General features: G+C 44.3%; 1 protein-coding gene across 12 annotated transcripts in view; it reads left to right on the top strand.

Annotated features, from left to right (window-relative positions):
* The window catches only part of gphnb (gephyrin b), a 99,669-nt gene that overhangs the window by 38,262 nt on the left and 46,546 nt on the right, over positions 1-14,861 (top strand). For 11 of the 12 annotated variants that reach the window (XR_009793811.1, XR_009793813.1, XR_009793812.1 and 8 more), the window contains 3 exons: positions 360-438; positions 10,727-10,784; positions 10,873-10,965. Coding sequence is in view for 9 of the 12 variants with exons in the window: in XM_061812266.1 (XP_061668250.1) it covers positions 360-438; positions 10,727-10,784; positions 10,873-10,965 (230 nt within the window). In the remaining 3 variants the exon portion in view is untranslated. Of the gene's footprint in view, positions 1-77; positions 232-359; positions 439-10,726; positions 10,785-10,872; positions 10,966-14,861 lie in introns of those variants that run through there. The other variant, XM_061812269.1, reaches the window with a different exon arrangement.

Here is a 14,861-nt window from a genome sequence, read left to right as displayed (position 1 = left end):
TGCCAGTGACAAAACCCCACACTTAAATACATGCTCTAGTTCGTCCAAATGGAAAACAGGTGTGACAGGCGTCAGAGGTGGCACCGCCCAGAGTGGTTGCCAGGCCACACCCCTCTTGGCAGTGGTCGGGCCTTGCTCATGACACGGAGTTCAACAGTCGTATGTGAGGTGCAGTTGTTCGTGGAGTGCAAGAAAAGCAAAGGGGAGAGGACACAACCTTGGGGTGCCCCGGTACTGATAGTTATAGTGATGATAATTGTCCGTCTGCTCCGACATTCCACTGCAATCCGATAGGCATGTTGCTTTTTCTGTAGTGTGTATTTTTTTTTTCAAGTTTCCTTCTTCCTCTTTCTATGCAGTGAGTGACAGCTGTTACCGAAATCTGGCTGAGGACCGCAGCGGCGTCAACCTCAAAGATCTCGTCCATGATCCGTCCCTGTGAGTATTAGCCTCATTGATGACTCATAATGATGGCAAAAAAAAAAAAAAACCACGATTCACACTCCTTTGAATTTATCACCTTAAACGAACACTTCAATATCTCTCAGTTTTTACACATGTGACGGAGGAAGCCTTTTTTTTTTTTTTTTATGAAGCGCTGTAACGAGGAAACTAAAAATATCGCTTTAACACAACGCGTCGGGGGCTCAGTGTCGCCCTGTGGAGGGAAAATCCCAGCATGCACAGCAACAACAAAAGCACCGCAGCGCTCCGCTCTTTCTGTGTGGCTGCGGGAGTCGTTAATTTCACAGAGGGGAGGTGAAATTTGCAAATGTTTTTTTTTTTGTGGAAAACGAGCATGAAAAGGGGCATAAATAACATTTTATATATATATATATATATATATATATATATATATACGATCAGCATCAGTTTTTGTGCTTTCTCCCAAATGGAAAAAGAAATAATTGAGCCTGTTGTTTGATTTTATTTTTTTTTCTCTCTTCGTTTTTCAAACATAGATGCAGTAGCACATAACATTTTTTTTACAAATGATCTTTTTTGAATAAAATTCAGACACCACGCATTCCCCTCTTTGCTGCTCGGGTCATTCTCATTACGTCCATTGATTTACTGGAGCGAAGGGTGTCGGCGTCGACGCGGCGTCACCGCCCTCGTGCTCGAGGGACCCTGAAGTGCTCCTTTCTTGTCATGTCTTTGGCTGCGTGTCCACTTTGGCTGCTCGTGTATCGTGTGACGTTTGCGTGCGTGACGCACGGCGTGCCGTGTTGCGTTTGTCATGCTAGAGCGATCCCCGGCTCATGATCAGGAACTCATGACTCTGTGATTGTAACTTGAGAATATGAAACAATAAGAGTTACTTATTGGGGATTAAAAAACTTAAAAACAGCTGTGTTTTTTGTCTGGCAGGCCAGATTTAACCTACTCCTCCAATCAGCGCATTGATCAGACTCTAAACTGGCAGATTCCACCCTTGAATTGTCTCTCGAAGTCATTAACGTCGGGGTTCACATACTTTTTCCCCCTCGCGGTGAATGTTTACAGCTGTAAGACATTGGATATTTTCACTGTCTCGAAAAGGCAATAGTGCAGATGGAAGATGACTCTAAACTGGCCGATTCCACCCTTGAATTGTCTGTCAAAGTCATTAACGTCGGGGTTCACATACTTTTTCCCCTTGAGGTGATTTTTTTTTTTACAGCTGTACACAATGGATACTTTCAGTGTCTAGAAAAGGTAATAGTACAGATGGAAGACGACCCTAAACTGGCCGATGCCACCCTTGAATTATCTCTCAAAGTCATTAACCTCAGGCTCAGGGTTCACATACTTTTTCCCCCCTCGCGGTGAATGTTTACAAGTGTACACAATGGATAGTTTCAGTGTCTAGAAAAGGTAATAGCACAGATGGAAGACTGCTCTAAACTGGCCGATTCCATCCTTGAATTGTCTCTCGAAGTCATTAACGTCGGGGTTCACATACTTTTTCCCCCTCGCGGTGAATGTTTACAGCTGTAAGACATTGGATATTATCAGTGTCTAGAAAAGGCAATAGCACAGATGGAAGAAGACTCTAAACTGGCCGATTCCACCCTTGAATAATCTGTTGAATTTATTAACGTAGGGGTTCACATACTTTGTCCCCCTCGCAGTGAATGTTTACAGCTGTACACAATGGATATTTTCAGTGTCTAAAAAAGGTAATAGTACAGATGGAAGACGACTCTAAACTGGCCGATGCCACCCTTGAATTATCTCTCAAAGTCATTAACCTCAGGCTCAGGGTTCACATACTTTTTCCCCCCTCGCGGTGAATGTTTACAAGTGTACACAATGGATAGTTTCAGTGTCTAGAAAAGGTAATAGCACAGATGGAAGACTGCTCTAAACTGGCCGATTCGTGCCGTGCCGTGTTGCGTTTGTCATGCTAGAGCGATCCCCGGCTCATGATCAGGAACTCATGACTCTGTGATTGTAACTTGAGAATATGAAACAATAAGAGTTACTTATTGGGGATTAAAAAACTTAAAAACAGTTTTTTGTCTGGCAGGCCAGATTTAACCTACTCCTCCAATCAGCGCATTGATCAGACTCTAAACTGGCCGATTCCACCCTTGAATAATCTGTTGAATTTATTAACGTCGGGGTTCACATACTTTTTCCCCCTCGCGGTGAATGTTTACAGCTGTAAGACATTGGATATTATCAGTGTCTAGAAAAGGCAATAGCACAGATGGAAGAAGACTCTAAACTGGCCGATTCCACCCTTGAATAATCTGTTGAATTTATTAACGTAGGGGTTCACATACTTTGTCCCCCTCGCAGTGAATGTTTACAGCTGTACACAATGGATATTTTCAGTGTCTAGAAAAGGTAATAGTACAGATGGAAGACTGCTCTAAACTGGCCGATTCCACCCTTGAATTGTCTCTCGAAGTCATTAACGTCGGGTTCACGTACTTTTTCCCCCTCGCAGTGAATGTTTACTCCTTGTAGACATTGGATATTTTCACTGTCTCGAAAAGGCAATAGCACAGATGGAAGAAGACTCTAAACTGGCCGATTCCACCCTTGAATAATCTGTTGAATTTATTAACGTAGGGGTTCACATACTTTGTCCCCCTCGCAGTGAATGTTTACAGCTGTACACAATGGATATTTTCAGTGTCTAGAAAAGGTAATAGTACAGATGGAAGACTGCTCTAAACTGGCCGATTCCACCCTTGAATTGTCTCTCGAAGTCATTAACGTCGGGTTCACGTACTTTTTCCCCCTCGCAGTGAATGTTTACTCCTTGTAGACATTGGATATTTTCACTCTCTAGAAAAGGCAATAGTACAGGTGGAATACGATGCCAAAAAAGGAAGGTGAGATGAGAATGAAGTTGCCGCCATCTGTTTGTGAAAATCAGGGATTTAATGTATTAGCAGTCACACACGAAAACTGGTTGAGATGTTTCAGGTCAAGGATTCGCACGTTTGATATATGTCAATGAATGTCTTACTTTCTGCTATTTGGGCATCTAGAAGGGGGGCGTATAGCAGTTTTAACATGGTGGGCATTAAAGTGGTCCTGTTGAATGTACAATATTTCATTCAGGAGAAAGTCCATCAGCAAAATAGTAATATTAATATACCGTCTGTGATCATGTAGACTAGACGAATTGAGTTTTGTTTTGGTCGCACAGCTTAGCATTAGCTAACCGCAGCTGAGCATTTGGGAACAGCAGAAATTGTCGATGCGGCGGCGGTGGTGGTGGTGGTGGTGGGGATTATTTGTGATTTCTCGATGTGCGGCAAATACACCCCCACTATGGGCTTAGCACCCGCGAGTAGAAGCCACTCGAGTACCAAGCCTCGGGGTCTTCCCTGGTCGTCACGTGACCAAAAAGCTAGATAGGATAGGATAGCGCAGGCCCCTGAAAATGGGCTGATTTCAGCAAGACCAAAAAATAGGATATGTAAAGTGTAATAATGCTTGGGGTATTATGACAAAAGTAGACCCTGGCAACTACTTCAAATGATGTTTTAAAAAAGTGCGTAATTAAATGAATCTCTTTCAAAAAAAATCCAAAACAGGTCTTCTTTGATAAGCTAGTAACTTCCGGCCTACACACGCTTTCAACCCTGCGGTTTAAACGGTGATGCGGCTATTTTGAGCATTTTTTCTAACGGGCGCAAGGGGGGATTCGAGCGGAAGCGGTAAGAATGAGACCGGTGGAATATATGTCCCGAGGAAGTGACTTTTACCGGCCCTGATAGCGCTGCGCTAGCATGTTGCTGCTGTGTTACTGCCGTGTCTCATTGATATTTACCGGTAAGTTTTATTTTAACCGGCCCTGTTAGCACTAGCATGACGCTAGCGTTAGCACTAGTGCGACGCTAGCATTAGTGCTAGCTTTATCACTAGCATAAAACTCTTTCTGTGTACCGTCTTTCTTTGTAAATATCTCGTGTTTCAATGTGGGCACTTGCGGCTTTTACACAGTTGCGGCGTACGTATGCACCAAATGGTATTTCCTTTCCAAATATACTCGTTGAGGCTTCGTTGAGGAACCTCGTTTTAACCACCGGAGGTACCGGCTTTGCTCCGAGAGACGTCAGACCGGAGGTGGGTTCACTTTTTTTTTTTTTTTTGGTCATTAGATCAGAGACTGTCGTTTAAAATACAGTGGAACCTCTGAAGTCGCACATACTGTAATTTTCGACCTACAAGCCCCGATTTTTTTCACACGCTTTCAACCCTGCGGTTTATGCGGTGATGGAGCTAATTTGTGCATTTTTTTCCTAACAGCCGCAAGGGACGAGGAAGTGACTTTTACAAGTTTAGCGCTGTGCTAGTGTGTTACTGCCATGATTTTTACCGGTATTTTTTTTTTTTTTTTTAACTGGCCGTGTTAGCACTAACGCGGCGGTGCTCACTTTAGCACGGTGCTAGCGTTAGCCCCAGCATTAGCCCCGTGCTAGCGTTAAACTCTCTGTGTACTGTCTTTCTTTGTAAATATCTCGTGTTTCAATATGGGCACTTGTAGTTTTTACCGGTATTTTTTTTTTTTTTTTTTTTAACTGGCCGTGTTAGCACTAACGCGGCGGTGCTCACTTTAGCACGGTGCTAGCGTTAGCCCCAGCATTAGCCCCGTGCTAGCGTTAAACTCTCTGTGTACTGTCTTTCTTTGTAAATATCTCGTGTTTCAATATGGGCACTTGTAGTTTTTACACAGCTGGTAAATGGTATTTCCTTTACAAATATACTCGTTGAGGCTTGTAACCAGGTGCCCTCTGGAACTTGATCCAAACAATTTTAAATTTCCTTTTTTAAGTAGTCCATATTTGTTTTATCGGTCGACAAACAAAATGGAAGCGGCGTTCCGCGGGATATTTCCGAGCTCCTTGTAAAGTGTAATCGTGGGAATCCAACCCCTCGCCGAGCACTCAAAGTCCGTCCAGTCGGCTTGTTGTCGGCCCCTTCCGCCATCTCTCCATCAGTCACGCGCTGACCTCTCGAGAGGCCCCCCCCCCCTCCCCCCAACATATGGATGGGCCGTAATGGGCTCCATGCCACGACGAGGAGCCTCCAGTGGGTTCATGTGTGTGTGTGTGTGCCCCCACAATGCACTTTGTCTTGAAACCGAAGGGGAAAGAAAAGCGATGTGAGAGAGTGCCCTGCGCTGAAAGCTTGTTTATTATTAATAAAATCACCCAGGTAGATGGGTTTCATCTTAAAAGTGTCCCACTACCACGGAGATTTGCAATATGCACACACATATACACACTTTCCCCTCAGTAAGTGTATTTCTTGACGCTCTCACTCCTTTTTACTCTCTGTGTCTCATTGTGGCTTTATCCTCTCACGCTTCTCGTCTTTTATTCATCGTAAAATTGGGACGTCCAGGCTTTCAGGCCCGAACCACTATCGTACTAGACTCCCATCCCCCGGCAGACACCCCTCATTGAAGACTCTTAACTTTTCCCCCTTTTTCCTCACTCTCCCCATCCTTTTTTTTTTTCAACAGACCTCAGCCTAAAAGACTGCAACGTGAGATTTAGTTGACATCTTATTTTTATAGATTAATTTAAATTCAGAGATTTTATATAAGTGGGTCAGTCAAATTCAAAATTAAACATCTTAGCAGATCACGTGTGTGCATGACATATTTGTTAAATTGTCATGAATAAATGCCATGTCATTATCCAAGCCGCTTATCCTCACAAGGGTTGCGGGAATGCTGGCGCCTATCCCAGCTAGCTATGGGCTATGGACGCCCTGAACCGGTCGCCAGTCAGTCACAGCGCAGATATCGACACCATCACTGAGGGGAATCAAACCCACGCTGCGCGCACCAAAGGCAGGCGTGTGTACCACGACACCAGGGGTGTCAAAGTCATTTTTCTCGCGGGCCACTTCGTTGTTCAGGTTTCCCTCAAGAGGGCCGTTATGACGGCGGAACAAAAATATTGAATTATCTCATCATATTTACATCATCAATTTATGAACTAACTACTTTTGGCATCAGAAATCAAGGGTATTGTGTTTTTCAACCATTCACATTAGGGAACACAAAAATGCTTGTAATATCTCAACTTTATCATTTATGATATATGACTATTTGAAATGTTGCTACAGTTTTTTTTTTTTTTGCCAAGAATCATGGAAAATCACACTCCAGATTTGGCTGCATGGGCCACATAAAATCATGTGACGGGCCAGATCTGGCCCCCGGGCCTTGAGTTTGACACCATCAGTGACTCTCATGAGTAATGAGTAACTGTAATTAGTTGTAACTGCAAATGACTTTCGGTATCTTAGATTATGCCCTGTGATTGGCCAGTGATCTGTCCAGGGTGTCGTCTTGTCTTTTGCCCGAAGTTGGATGGGACAGGCTTCGGTTCCAGGCATTTCCTAACAGGATAAATTAGCATGGTACATTTCACGGCTGCACGTGCCTGTGTGACTTTAAACCGGATTGAATGGAATTTGGATTTGCTCGATACGCGTCGTCGTCAACCGTGCAGAGAATCCGGCGGCATGTTGCACTCGAGACTGTCAGTTGAGCCGCATTTAAAGGGAATGGGAGGAGCCCCTTTATTAGGCAGCGTCTAAAGCAGGGGTGCTCAATGCGTCGATCGCGGGGCAGTCTTGGTCGATCGCGGGACTGCGTGCCAAAAAAAAAAAAAAAAAGACGTAAGTCAAAGTTCCCTCTAAACTGTGCATGTGCGCAATTGTGCACCGCTGATGCAGTCTCTTTGCAGATATTCTTCGTTGCGTGCAAAAAAACTAATAATCCAGTGCAAATTGAAAGTATAACGTACAGCTATTCAGTTTGCTGCGTTTTGCAATGTGATTCAATGACCTCGGGATGACTGGTTGTTCCAGCCAATGGCACAATTCACATATGTACTGTAAAAAATGAAACGAAGAAGCCACTGGTTTCTTTTAGGCAGCACACGGAACTTTCTCTAACAACGACCGCTGCTCCGGCACACTCTCTTTTTCCTAGTTTACCTGACCCCCAACCCCCCGCATCCCCGCTCTTAAAGACCTACACTCATAACTACAAATGTTGCAGTACTTACGCAGCCCATCAATGTTGTTTTATAATGACAGCGTCCACCGCCGCTGCTTTAGTTAGCAACACAGTCTGGGCAACGTAGAGCAAAGACGAGCTAGACGTGCTGCTTATGTTTTACTTTCGATTTTAATGGAGAAAGTTAAAAAAAAGAACTGCTGTTGTTTTAAGATGCAATGACAGTCAGAGTATGGGAATAATCGAAGAAAAAGTGGTGAAACCGGATGAGATTTTCTTTTTTTCCCAAGTTGGAAAGGTCTGGTCTGAAGCCAAATTAGAAAGCGCAGGATGAGATGGTGTGTCATTTTCAAATTGTACCTTGGCACAGCCTGATCCAGGATGAAAGCGCAGATAATACAGTGCACAAAAATCTAATTCTGTATTTTAAATATAGGACGCAACATAACATTAACCTTAAAACGGTCTGGTACCATCATCATCATCTTCCCCCAGCTCCACCCCCATCGTCGGTAGCTCACGAGAGGCTGCCTGCTTGAAAAGTAGATCTTGGGGTAAAAAAAAAAAAAAAAGTCTGGGCACCCCTGGTCTAAAGTCGGCTGTCACCAAACCCCCAAAGCGCCCCGACCCGCCCTCTCTCCGAATCGCCGGCTCGTGCTCCCGCACAAAAATCTCAAAACAGTCGAAATTGCCTCCGGCGCACAGTCGCAACGACAATGGCTATTACTGGGGGTTAATTGGGAACCTCGTCCGCCTGTTCTTAATCTTAATTAGGCTGCAGCTGTTCCAGTAGAACTCGGTGCTGGCCGGCGTCGGTCCGTACTGGAGCCACAATGCGAAACCGGGACTTGCCTGTCGCTTAAATTTCTGGGACACAGCAGGGTTGCAAACCGTCTGGCACAATATAGCAATGGAGTACATTTTCTAGCCAAGGTACGCCATGTTGTGAACTATCAGTCTTTGGAAGTCCCACTGCATAATGTAGTGGTGTCGCAATGTTGCCAGTGAGTCTACATCCAGTGGACATGCACCGGTTTTTGCTGTTATGATCACGTTTTTGTACCAAATAAACGCGTGGTCCAGTCAGCAACCTCCCCCCCCCCAAAAAAAATACCACCCCTTGATCCGCAACTCAAACAACAACTCGGAATCGTAGACGCGCGCGGCTCGTGACGAACGGCGCGGCAAGTCGAGGCTTCAGACAGGACGGGTTGCCTAGGAAACAGCGGGAAGGAACCCTCGTTATTTTGTGTTGAGCATCTTTTCATTTGGGCTGAAACAAAGCGCCGTAAAAACCTCGGGAGACCGGGAGAGGTGATTTGTCTTGACAGCTCCTTTTACTCTGCTTCGGTGTAGCGCATGTGCACGTACACGTGATATGGCGAATGTACATGCGCGTGCACGCGTTCAGCTACACGCAAACGTGAGTACGGGGATGGCGAAAACCAACGCAAGCATATCAGAAGAAGTAAATCATTCGTGTCATCACTGAAATGTCATGGGGGGGGGGTTAGCCATGTAGCTACAGCAGTACATACATTTCAAGGGAGGAAAGCGTCATATTTAGCGGAATTATACTGTGCAACAAATGATATTTTCAGTGCGCGGATTTGATCTTGTGACAAGTCAGCCCGTGAGTGGGTAAAACCGCCTAAAAGGCTTAAAAACGGACGCTCCCGGAGTGGCTCGAGATCACGGCGTTTAAGTGGCTGTCGCAGAGGGGGAGACGTGATGCAGATCTCTTCCCGAAATAGCCCCCCCATCCCCCTAAAAAAAAAAAAAAAGAAGAAGAAGAAGTGGGGGAGTTTACATAAGAGGTGTCTGTGCTGAGGCTTCACCTGGAGCGTCTGGTTGTTTTGGGGTGGAGGTGTCATACTCGATTTGGTCACTGGAGGTCGCCAGGACTTGACAGCGGCAGCTTCCCCCTTCACTTGGACCTCGATGGAAAGTCCTTCCTTCAAGGACATTTTGTCTCTTATCTCCCGTGTCTTAGTCTTTTACTTTTATGTGCCATACTTGCACATTTTATGTTTTTTCAACACACTTTTGTGTTTCTTCCAATTTTTTTTTTCCCATGCATGTCCTCCAGTACACGGGAACATCATTTTTAATATCCTGCCAATGATAGAATGGAATATGTCGTAAGCCCATTTGAACTCTGTGGCTAACCAGAAGAGCAGCACCTACCGAAGTAAATTTATGATCTATGTTAAACGCAGACATGTTGACAGTGTTCTAGTGTCAGGTGTGTCTATGTTTATCTTTCCTGGTAGAGATCCCGCCCGGTTCTGGCCGTTTCTCTTAATTTTATTCATAGTCCAGTTTAAATTTCAGTTTTTCCTTGACTTAAATTACAATATACATGAAACATTAGTTAGTATTGATTGTAAGGCGGCACGGTGGATCAGCTGGTAAAGCGTTGGCCTCACATTTCTGAGGTCCCGGGTTTAATTCCGGACTCGCCGGTATGGAGTTTGCATGTTCTCTCCGTGCCTACGTGGGTTTTTTCCGGGCACTCCCGCATCCCAAAAACATGCAACATTAATTGGACACTCGAAATTGCCCCAAGGTGTGATTGTGAGTGCGGTTGTTGGTCTCGATGTGCCCTGCGATTGGCTGGCAACCAGTTCAGTGTATACCCCGCCTCCTGCCCATTGATAGCTGGGATAGGCTTCAGCACTCCCCGCGACCCTCGTGAGGATAAGTGGCAAAAGACAATGGATGGATGGATGATTTTAAAATGCATACGAATAAAATCTTCCCGACCCATCTGGACACTATATGCAGAAATGTTCTATTTTACAAAAGGTTGCACTAAATGCTACAATCTGCGACCAGTTCAGGGTCCACCCCGCGACCGTAGTGAGGGAAAAAAACGGTTTGGAAAATGAATGGATTAATAAATGCTAGGTCACAGATGTAGTGGCCTGCCTTTGGTGCAGGCAGTGTGAGATCAATTCCCACTCAACGATGGTGTCAATATCTGCCTTGCGACCGACTGGCGACCAGTTCAGGGTGTAGTCCGCCTTTCGCCCGAAGCTAGCTGGGATAGGTTCCAGTTTTCCCGTGACCCTTGTGAGAATGAGCGGCTTGGATAACGATGGATAGATAATAAATGCTATCGTCAAAAGAGGGAGATTAGCGATTCAACATCATCACTACATGTACGCAATCAATAAAATTAGCAGTTAGCATGACGACAGGAGGATGTTTCACTGACTTTTTCTCTCTTCCTCTTAGGTTGGGTGGGATGATCGTGGCCTACAAAATAGTGCCAGATGAAATCGACGAAATCAAGGTACAGGATTATTTATCCCGTCATTTGAACCAATTCCCCCGTACCCATATTTTAACGACTGTATGTCTGCACGCTGGCGTGTGAACAGGAGACCCTGGTGGACTGGTGCGACGAAAAGGAGCTTAACCTCATTTTAACCACCGGAGGTACCGGCTTTGCTCCGAGAGACGTCACACCGGAGGTGGGTTCACTTTTTTTTTTTTTTTTTTTTCATTAAAACGGTGATTATGTCATTTAAAATAGAGTGGAACCTCCAAAGTCGCACATATTGTAATTTTCGGCCTATAAGCCGCGACTTTTTTCACACGCTTTCAACCCTGAGGTTTATGCGGTGAGGCGGCTAATTTGTGCGTTATTTCTAACGGCCGCAAGGGACGAGGAAGCTACTTTTACAGGTTTAGCGCTGCGCTACCGTGTTGCTGCCGTGATTTTTACCAGTATGTTTTTTTTTAACCGGCCATGTTAGCATTAGCGAGGCGGTGCTAGCGTTAGCGCCGTGCTAGCATTAGCTCTAGCATTAGCACAGCGCTCGCGTTTTAATCTCTGTGTACCATCTTTCTTTGTAAATATCTCGCCTTTCAATGCGGTCACTTGCGGGTTTTACACTGGTGCGGCTTATGTATGTACCAAATGGTATTTCCTTTATAAATGTACTGGGCGAGGTTTATAACCAGGTGCACTCTGTAGGACGGGAATTACGGTAATCTCTTCCTGAGATGCCGGTACTCCGTCGATTTGTTTGGCTTTTGTATCAAGCCTCTCGCCCAAAATCCGCTGAACCAGGTGACCCGAACGCTCACGAGGACAAACGGTACGGAAAACAAATGGATGGAAAATGATTGTCTGCCTGCACGGTGACCTAGTGGTTAGCAGAACTGCCTCAGACTTCTGAGGAACTGTGTCAAAAATTCTCCGGTTGCTCCAGCTTCATCCCGCATTCCAAAAACGTGGTTCTTTGGTTAGACTCTAAACCAACGGCGTTAAACTTTGTTTTATCGCAGGCCATGTTGTAGTTTCTGTTTCTGGCTGAGGGACATTTTGACTTTGAAACCATAAAAATACGAAATCAAGGGGATTTCAACTCTTGTTGATGTTTGGTAACACAAAAATGCTCGCAGTATCTTAACGTCATCATTTATAATACGACAACTGGAAATTTTGGTACAGATTTTACCGAAAACCCTGGAAGTTGATAGACGCGTGATTTGCCTTCGCGGGCCACATAAAAACCGTTAACCACCACATCATATTTACACATAAAATAAAAGAACAAATTTTGGAATCAGAAATCAAGGTTAATGGGTTTTTCCAACAGTTATTATTCGGTAATACAAAAAATGCTTGTAATAGCTCAACGTTATCATTTATGATATGACAATTTAAAATTTTGACACAGATTTGAACAAAAAAAAATCAGTGGATACACATGATTTGCCTCCCCGGACCACATAAAATCATGTGGCGTACCACATCTGGCCCCCGGGCCTTGAATTTGACACCTGTGCTCGAAACGCGATGACTCACTGGTTGTTTGTCTCAACGAGGCACGTGAGCAGCTGATTAGCAGCCAAAGCTTAAGCAAAAGACAGTTAATTGTTTAAAGCACGCTGAGCTGAACTTTCGTGCGATAAACTGAAGTCTCGCGTGACGTCATCATGCATGCAAATGTTTGTCGACATTAATTTCAACCTTTCCGCTTTCTTTTTTTTGTTTTTTTCCAAAGAAGCAAAGACGGACAAACGTCTCTCGATGCGTTTGTCTTTCTAGCATTTTGCTGACACAAGTGTGTGTGTGTGTGTCTTTGTGAACAATGATTAACATACAGTGTAATTAGCCCCCACGGTCTCGGGGGAAATGAAGAGGCTGAAGTCAAATCCTGACTGATTCTCGCTCTTTTTTTTTTCTTTTTTTTTTTTGTCTTAATGTGGGCTCTTGTAAGCAATTAAGAGATAATGGCTGGCAGGTGTCAGTTCGTGTGTTGCCATTTTTATTTTTGATTTTTTTTGCATTTGTCTTCTGTTTAGTAGATTGTGTTTGTTTGCTCGTCATCAGCATTCAAAAAAAAAAGGACCAGCATATTATTTAAAAAAAAATGTCTTTTTTTTCCATTTCTCTATGAATAATACATCGCTTCGAATATCAAACTTCAGCCGGTTTAGTTTTGCGCTCATCCAAAATAGGATTGTTCGACCTTGGTGGAGGTCTACGTTCTCATTCGTTTCGAAGATGATGATTTGGACCTTATTCGTTTGGCATGCTTATAAAATTACATAGCATCTTTTTTCCAAATACACAACATATACATAAGCGGCATGGTGGTGAAGCTAGTAAAGCATAGGCCTCACAGTTCTGAAGACCCGGGTTCGATCCCGGCCCCACCTGTGCGTAGTTTGCATGTTCTCCCCATGCCTGCATGGGTTTTCTCCTGGTGGTCACTCTGGTTTCCTCCCATGTCCCAAAAAAAACATGCAACATTAATTGGACACTCTAAATTGCCCATAGGTGTGATTGTGAGTGCGGCTGTTGTCTCGATGTGCCCTGAGATTGGCTGGCAACCGGTTTAGGGTGTACCCCCCCCCTCCTGCCCGTTGACAGCTGGGATAGGCTCCAGCACACCCCGCGACTCTCGTAAGGATAAGCAGCTAAGAAAATGGATGGATGGATGGATGGATGGATGGATGGATGGATAATTAACTCAAGGAATATGTTTTGGGGACTTTTACATCATACCATCGCAAATCATCGTACATGACCATTTTTGAAGGCATCCCAGTGGAAACGAGTTTAGCATAATCCAACACTCTTCAGACTACAAATATTAATTATAAGGCTGTTAGGTCATTTCTTTATCTTACCCTGAAAAAAAAAATGGACATTTTTGTTTGGACTGATAAATGAACTTCCAAATGCAAAGTGGAAATTAAAACTGGCCTTGGAACCCAAAAAAGGATATTATTATTATTTTTTTTTTTTTTTTTTGCAATACAGAAGCTACAGAGCCCCTAAAAAAAACTAAACTTGTAATGAGAAACGTTCTCATTGTAATGAGTAAGTTTCTCCTTGTAATGAGTCCATCGCATCTGTGCATGTATAAAAGACCCTGATTCCTTAATCAGGAAGCTACCGCTAGCAGGTAAATAAGCTACGACTACCTGAACACAGGAAACTACCACGAGCAAGTAAATAAGCTACGACCCATAGTTAGCCGTTTTGCGACACTTTCATTGTCATGAGAAACTTACTCATGAGTAAGTTTCTCATGACAATGAGAAAGTTACTCATTACAATGAGAAACCAGTTATTTTGTTGTTGGTTTTTTTCACTGTCCCTTTAGGGGCTTTGTAAGAAGCAGAGCTACTGCACAGGAACCTTCATGAGTAAAATAATGTTTCTTGGATGCAAATATTGTCTAATTATGTACACAACGCTTTGTTCAAGACTCTACAAAATCCCTTCTGAGAATAAGGATGTCCATCAATCGATCTTCCTGTCGTCTAATCGGTCTTCGCCTGACAAATTATATGGATCATACATCTATCATTCAGACCTTCCCTGTCTCTCTCCCTCTACCTCTCTCTCTCTCTCTCTCTCGCTCTGTCGCTCTCTCCCTCTCTTCTCTCTCTCTTTTGCTCTCTCTGTCACTCTCTCCATCTTTCTCTTTCTCTCTCTCTCTCACTCTCTCTCGCTCTCTCTGTCACTCTCTCCCTCTCCCTGTCTCTCTCTCTCTCTCTCTCTCTCGCTCTTTCTGTCACTCTCTCTCTCTCTCTCTCTCTCTCTCTCTCTATCTCTGTCTTTCTCCCTCTCTCCCCCCCTCTCTCTCTCTCTGTCACTCTCTCTCTCTCTCTCTCTCTCTTCACCACTCACTCTCTCACTCTCTCTCTGTCTGTCACTGTGTCGCTCTCTCCCTCTCTCCTCTCTCTTTTGCTCTCTCTGTCACTCTCTCCGTCTTTCTCTTTCTTCTCTCTCACTCTCTCTCTCGCTCTCTCTGTCACTCTCTCCCTCTCCCTGTTTCTCTCCCTCTCTCTCTCGCTCTTTCTGTCACTCTCTCTCTCTCTCTCTCGTTCTCTATCTCTGTCT

This window comes from Syngnathoides biaculeatus, chromosome 23 (assembly GCF_019802595.1).
Source record: "Syngnathoides biaculeatus isolate LvHL_M chromosome 23, ASM1980259v1, whole genome shotgun sequence".
NCBI lineage: Eukaryota > Metazoa > Chordata > Actinopteri > Syngnathiformes > Syngnathidae > Syngnathoides > Syngnathoides biaculeatus.
This window is presented reverse-complemented; position numbering and strand designations above follow the sequence as displayed.